The sequence below is a fragment of the Chiloscyllium plagiosum genome, chromosome 2 (genome assembly GCF_004010195.1).
Source record: "Chiloscyllium plagiosum isolate BGI_BamShark_2017 chromosome 2, ASM401019v2, whole genome shotgun sequence".
Taxonomy (NCBI): domain Eukaryota; kingdom Metazoa; phylum Chordata; class Chondrichthyes; order Orectolobiformes; family Hemiscylliidae; genus Chiloscyllium; species Chiloscyllium plagiosum.
In genome coordinates this window covers 23,709,276-23,716,388 of record NC_057711.1, presented here as the reverse complement: position 1 = coordinate 23,716,388, position 7,113 = coordinate 23,709,276, and the positions used below count along the sequence as shown (strand labels likewise).

Genomic DNA, 7,113 nt, shown 5'->3' with positions numbered 1-7,113 from the left:
TATGTCAACTGCTCTGCCCATGACTATATGCAATTACAGAGAGTTGTAAACGCAGCCCAGTCTATCACGAAAACCAGCTATCTTTCCATTGACTCCGTCTTTCCTTCCCGCTACCTTGGGAAAGCAGCCAACATAATCAAAGATCCGTACCACCCCGGTTATGCAGTTCTTCACCTTCTTCCATCAAGCAGAAAATACAAAAGCTTGAAAATATGCACCAAGAGTTTTAAGAAAAGCTTCTTCCTTGCTGTTATCAGACTTATGACCACCCATATATTGGAGTTGATCTTTGTCTGCACATTCTCTGTAACTGTAACAGTATATTCTCCATTCTGCATTCTGTTCTTTTACCCTGATGTACTTGTGTAAGGTATGATTTGTCTGGATAGCCCACATAACAATACCTTTCACTGTTTCTCAGTACACGTGACAATAATTAATCAAATCACAAGAGGGACAGAGAATGCATGTACAAAAATATCACATCAGGGTAAGCCAGTCAAAAAGACTGTTGAATGTTAAGGCCTTGCGTTTAAAATCATTTAATGTATTCTCCTTTCTCCCACCCATACACCTGAAGGGTGTACCTTACGGTCCTTTTGCCCGCCCTCTGTGCAGGCTCTGACCACGCCCCTCTGTGGGCTCTGACCCCGCCCTATGTGTGTATCGTGACTCCGCCCCCTGTGACAGCTCTAACACCGCCTCATGTGTGTGGTGTGAGCTCGACAGCTGCGCGCGCATGGCTCCGCCCCCTCGGTGTTCTGTGACCCCGCCCCAACGTGCGTGCTCTGATGCCACCCACTGAGTGCTCAGACCCGCCTCCTGCGTGCACCTTGGTCCCGCCCACTGCCCCTCACGCCCCAGGACGAATTCTGCCTGGGCCCCACTCCCCCCAACAAAACAGCCATCGGACCTCGATCAATGTGAGCGTACCGTCCCGCCCCCTGCGTTCGCACTCTGGCACCGCCCACCGATTGTTTTCGCATCCCACCCCCTTTGCATGCTCGGGCCTCGCTCCTGGAAGTGACGGTTGATGGGAATTTGCGCGCCAAAAAGGGCTGCGCTTGTTGACACAAACCCGGCGGTTGATATGCGCTGTGTTAAAACTCGCAAGGTTTCATGAAACACCGCCCCTCACCCCACGTTTTGCTAATCCCCCTTGACTCCTCCTCCTCCTCCCCTCTTGACACGCCGTGGAGGGGGTGAAGGGGAAAACATCCCGGAGGAGAGAAATCTGAGTGTATTCACAGGGTGAAAAAGCAAACACAACATCCCGGTTGGGACCTGAGTGAAGTGTGAGTGTGTGAGAGAGAGTGGAGACAGGAAGCTTCATGATGCTTGGCTCTGAGGCTGCAGAGGAGGCAGCGTCCAGTGGGGTCCACATGCAGAAAGATTGCAGCCTGCACACACGTGCCAGGTAAACGATTTGTGATAAATACAGCAACTTCCTGGCAATTCCTGCCCCTGCCGTAAATCTCAGGAGGTGTATTTACCCGGAGCTGAATTTGTTTGATTCTTGAAGTGTCCTTTATCATAACTTTAGGTACAACTAGCAAACTGCGTATCCACACTTGGAAGGAAGTAAAATGGCAGTTGGCCACCCTCGGTAGACCCCTGGTGTTTGGGGATTTGTTTCTGCTGAGGTTTGATAGGTCCTGATATTAAATTAATCTAGTTCCATTTGCTCGCACATGGCCCCCATCCCTCTAAACCCTTACCATTCATGTACCCATCCAGATGCCTTTTAAATGCTGCAATTGTACCAGCCTCCTCCACCACCACCTCTGGCAGCTCATTCCATACATGCACCACTCTTATCGTGAAAACATTGCCCCTTAGGTCTTTTTCAAATCTTTACCCTCTTACCCTGAACCTATGCCCTCTTGTTGATGTTTTTTAAAAAAAAATCATTCATGGGATGAGGGCATCACTGGCTAAGCCAGCATTTATTGCCCAGAGGGCAGTTAAGAGTCAACTACATTGCTGTGGATCTGGAGTCGCATGTAGCCAGAGCAGGTGAGGATGGCAGTGTCCTTCTCTGAAGGACATTAATGAATCAGTTCATATACCCATCAAGATACCTTTTTAAATGTTATAATTGTACAAGCCTCCACCCCTTCCTCTGGCAGCTCGTTCCATTCTTTATGTTCCCAGTAAAGTATCTTAATATGGTTTGCTGCCTTCTCAAATAAACCTCATCCATTTCAGTTGGTCACAAACTCCTATGACTCTGAGCCTGAGGAACTCCACTAACTTAAAACCATCTAAAGCTGTGGAGTGGTATAGCAACATAATACCCCTCTTCCATCTTGGATCTATTAGAGTTCCTACAGTGTGGAAACAGGCCCTTTAGCCCAACAAGTCCAATAATATGCTCACCATTGACTTAAGACTGACTGGTCTGTAATTCACAGGATTATCCCTGTTCCCTTTCTTGAACAAGTGAATAACATTTGCCACTCTCCAATCATCTGGCATTACTCCAAAAAGATCATCACCAAAGGCGCAGCAATCTCTTCCCTCGCTTCCCATAGCGATCTTGGGTGTGTCCCCTTGGGTCTGGCCTTATCCTTACATTTTCAAAATTTTCAGCACATCCTCCTTTTTAACATCAACCTGTTTGAGCATATCACCCTGTTTCATGCTGTCCTCACAAATGACAAGGCCCCTCTCAGCAGTAAATACTGAAGCAAAGTATTCATTAAGGACCTCGCCTACCACCTCTGACTCCAGGCACAAGTTCCCTCCACTCTCCTTGATCGTCCCAAGCCTTGCTCTGGCCATCCTCTTGTTCCTTGCATTAGTGTAGAATGCCTTGCGGTTTTCCTTAATTCTACCCTGTCCATTCCTTTTACATGCCCCCTTCTAGCTTTCCTAAGTCCATTCTTCAGTTCCTTCCTGGCTACCTTGTAACTCTGTAGAGCCCTGTCTGGTCCTTGCTTCCTCAACCTTGATTGAGCTTCCTTCTTCCTTTTGACTAGATCCCTTGTCACCCATAGTTGCTTACACTGCCATCCTTTTCTTGCCTCAGTGGGACAAGTGCTGCCTAAACAACCTCCACATTTCTGTCGTGTATGTTCCTGAGGACATCTGTTCCCAATTTAGGTACTCCAGTTCCTGCCCAGTAGCATTGTAATCACCTCTCCCCCATTTAAATACTTTCCCATACCGTCTGCTACTATCTGTCTCCATGGTGATACTAAAGTCAGGGAGTTGCGATCACTACCACCGAAATGCTCTCCCACCGAGAGTTCTGACATTTGGCCTGGTTCATTGCCAAGCACCAAATCCAAGATGGCCTCCCCTCTAGTTGGCCTATTTACATATTGAGTCTGGAATCCTTCCTGGACGCACCTGACATAAACTGCTCCATCTGAACTCCTTGAACTAAGGAGGTTCCAAGTTAAAGTCGCCCATGACAACAGCCCTGTTACTTACACCAAGATCTGTCTCCCAATCTGCTTCTCCATGTCTGTGTTGCTATTGGGTGATCTGTATAAAACTCCCAATGAAGTGACTAGTCCTTTTTCTGTTTCTGATTTTCACCCGTACTTAGGGAAACCCTCGATGACTTCTCTTTCAGCTGCTGTGATAGTCTCCCTGATTAGCCATGCCACTCTCCCACCACTTTAACCCCCGTCCATTCCTTTTGAAACATCTCAACCCTGGAACATCCAACAGCCATTCCTGCCCCTGTGATATTCAAATCTCTATAATGGCCACCATGGTTCCAAGTAGTGATCCATGCTATTAAGTTCATCACCCTTAATCCTAATACTATTTGTGTTAAAATAGACACACTTCAACCCATCACACTGACTGTGACTTTGCCCTATCAACTATCTATTCGTCCGCTGCACACTGTATCTGGCTGTTCACTAGCTACTCCATCGTCTGATCCGTAGCTCCGGTCCCCACCCCGCTGCCAACTAGTTTAAACCCTCCTGAAGAGCACCAGCAAACCTCCCGCCTAGGATATTGGTACCCCACTATATCCAATTCCACTGAGCACTGGATCCTGAATGCTGACTCCATACTTCACTTGCAAAAGCCAAGCCAACAATGCAATTCCAGTGAGCAGCTTCAGTTTATCTAAAGCTCAAAAACAAACAATCAAGGCAGTTTCTGCTCAGTTTACACAGGTCTTTTAATCTGAATTTTAATATTCCAAAATTTCTACTCATCAAGATTGTTGCCTGTGAAATGTTTTATTTATACACTTCAATCAATTTAATACTCCAAAAACATTTAGCCAGGGCACTCTTACCTTATCAGATGAACAGAGGACTGCAATTAAAACTTAGTTTTGTTCCTGCTCTCGCTCTTGCTTTCTTGGGCTCATCATGGGGATATGGGAATCGACTGTGTTTGTGTCTGGCTTTTGCTAAATTCCCATTCCAGTCCCTCAGTCTGAGGTGTGTCAGAAAAGCACGTCACACATTTGTCTGACATTCCAGGAGATAGGTCTTAGCCCTTCTTGTGACTGACTCTAGGGTTTACCAATACCCTCAACTAACTTAGCTTCAAATTCTGCCGTTTGTTTGTCTCCCTTTTCAAATCACCTGGTTAATAGTCCACTTACTGGTCAGTTGCCTGTTTTCTCATTTATGTTGTTGGATTTCCATTAAATTATTATCTTAACTTTAAGTTTGTACCAGATTGATTATAGATGGATACAGGGAATCTTTATCTAAGTGTGGTAGAGGTGCGCCGGGGTTTGGATCATTGTCATATTCCCTGCCCTGAACTGAAGAATGTGCGGTTTCATCCTCAATCAATCACCAACTGGGATCACTCCTTTTGTCCCCTAATTTTTGTCTGGGTCCCAAAGTACAGAGAAACACTTTCTGGATGGAAAGTTGTGATTGCAAGATATCAATCTCTTGTTGTCATTTAGAATGTTCCTTCAGCTATGTTTGATGCAGTACTTTGCTGATGTCTGGAAATCTTTACATTCACCCTCTAGTTTCTTAACATCTGACTCCAAAACCTGCCTCCATGCTTTTTTTGGTATTTCTGTTCAATGTCTCAAATTGACTTTGATCATTTGAGACGTTGAGAAGATTGCCAATTTTCTCTTGATTGGCCATCTCTGAGAATTTAACTTTCCCTTTAACTCAGTGTTTTCCAACTGGAAAGTAGCCTTTTCCTGACAGTCTCGAGGGCATTGTTTCTGTTTTAGATCTGCATTTTCAAACTTCAACTCACCTCAGCATTTCTCTTTTAACGTATACTTCACGTACCAAGTTTCTACAAAAAGACAACAAATTCCCATCAGCCCATCCTCTCTGGGTGTGCACTTTCCCTTGGACTTTCTAACAGACTCTGACAAATGATCCAGTGCAGTGGGACTTGTAACATCACAAGCTTCCCAAAACTCTATCCACTTCTTATTCAAATATTCCTTAACCAAGCTCTCCCATTCAGATCAATTGTCTGGCATGATTTCAAAGCCAAATTCAATAATACAAAAATTTAAATGTTCTGATTAAATCTGAAAGTTTGTTACCTTTTGAATTCCTGGCTGTCACATGGGGCAGCTGCCCTCTTAAATCGGGCTCTGGCAGGATTTCCAAGAATACAAGACTGGTAGGTTCAACTTCAGAACAACTTAAAAGTCACTTCTTATAAAAGCCCACCCAGGGACGGAAGTTGCTTGGATAAATCACCACAAATTACCTTTAATTCAGCTATTTCTTAAGAAATCTCAACAGACAGTCAAGTACTGAAATAATGATTGAAACTTTATTGCATGTAGCAACCAAAGTAAAACCCCTCAAGTAAGCAAGTTAAGCCTCACAACCCAACTTGGCTGTTACGCAGTTAATGATGGAATCTGGCCAGCATTTCACCAACAGTGAATGTCTCCAGAAGTTTCCAGGGTTTGATCCTTGTGCACTGTTTTTCTTCAAAGTTCTGCTTCTGACTTGATCTGATGTTGGATTCTTATACAATTTTCTCTCCTTTAAGTTTGTGGTGTGACATTATTGATGATTCAGTAGAATCATTCATCACCAACTTTGATTACACCACCAGAGAGCTCAAGTCTTAGCTTGCCTTCTCATCAGATGTAGCTGCTCTGCTCCTTGTTACTTTTGGGGTTTGGTGTCTTTTTTTTAGATATTTTTATTAGAAATTTAACATTTTTACAAGTTTACAAAAATAAACAAAACTCTCAAGTACAAACATTGATATACAATTAAATCTTAAATATACAATAGCCAAAATTTAACAAAAGAAAAATACCGAGAAAGAAAAAAAACAAAACTCAACTAACTACTAATCTAACCTACAACTAACCAGAGTGTATATTTAAGTCTCTTACATTATTCAAATAAGAGAGAAAAAAAACCCCCAAAAACAACAACGGATAACATAGAAATTGGGTAGTGAGATACATGCTCGAAATGTGTTAACATCAAATGAAACAAAACCTGTATTCGTGCGGGATTCCTCTCCCAAGAGGCCCCTGACCAGCCAGGTTCGTAATCTCAATTAAATAAAAGTCCTTGTTAGGATAGCTGAAATATCTGTATTTATGTAATTCAAGAAGGGCTGCCATATTTGGTCTTTCGCACCATATTTGTAAGGAAGTCAAGGGGAATACATTCCATAATTAATCTTTGTCAATTTGAAAGTCCAGGGAGGCCCTCAGCCACCCAGTTTACCAAAATATTTTTCCTTGCACAGAAAGAGAGAATAGAAAATAGTCTCTTCCCGTACATGCCAGGGAGGGAAAGTTCGAAAAGCCCAAAAGGAGAGATACAGCGTCCACTTTAATTTCCGTTCCTAAAATTTCTGTGGATGCTGCCTGAATTGCTGTGCTCTTCCAGCACCACTGATCCAGAATCTGGTTTCCAGCATCTGCAGTCATTGTTTTTACCTCGTACTTACTACTTTAGTCCAGTATCTACGGATCTTATGACAGGTCCATAGGCAATGTACAAGAGTGCCCACCTCTATTTTACATTTGGGACACGTTGGAGATGCTCCTGCCTTAAATTTTGCCAATCGAACCGGTGCTATATGGGCCCTATGAAGTATCTTCAGCTGGATAGCCTGAGTTCTGTTACAGATGGTGATTCTTCTGGCGTTTTCCCAAATGTCATTCCA

General features: G+C 43.7%; 1 protein-coding gene across 1 annotated transcript in view; it reads left to right on the top strand.

The window, feature by feature from the left end:
* The first annotated feature begins 1,006 nt into the window (after window positions 1-1,006).
* dctd (dCMP deaminase) overlaps window positions 1,007-7,113 on the top strand; it is a 71,864-nt gene continuing 65,757 nt past the window's right edge. Inside the window, exon 1 of the mRNA XM_043705236.1 lies at window positions 1,007-1,417. Within this exon, the coding sequence (XP_043561171.1) occupies window positions 1,332-1,417 (86 nt within the window). The 5' untranslated portion in view covers window positions 1,007-1,331. The remainder of the gene's footprint in view (window positions 1,418-7,113) is intronic.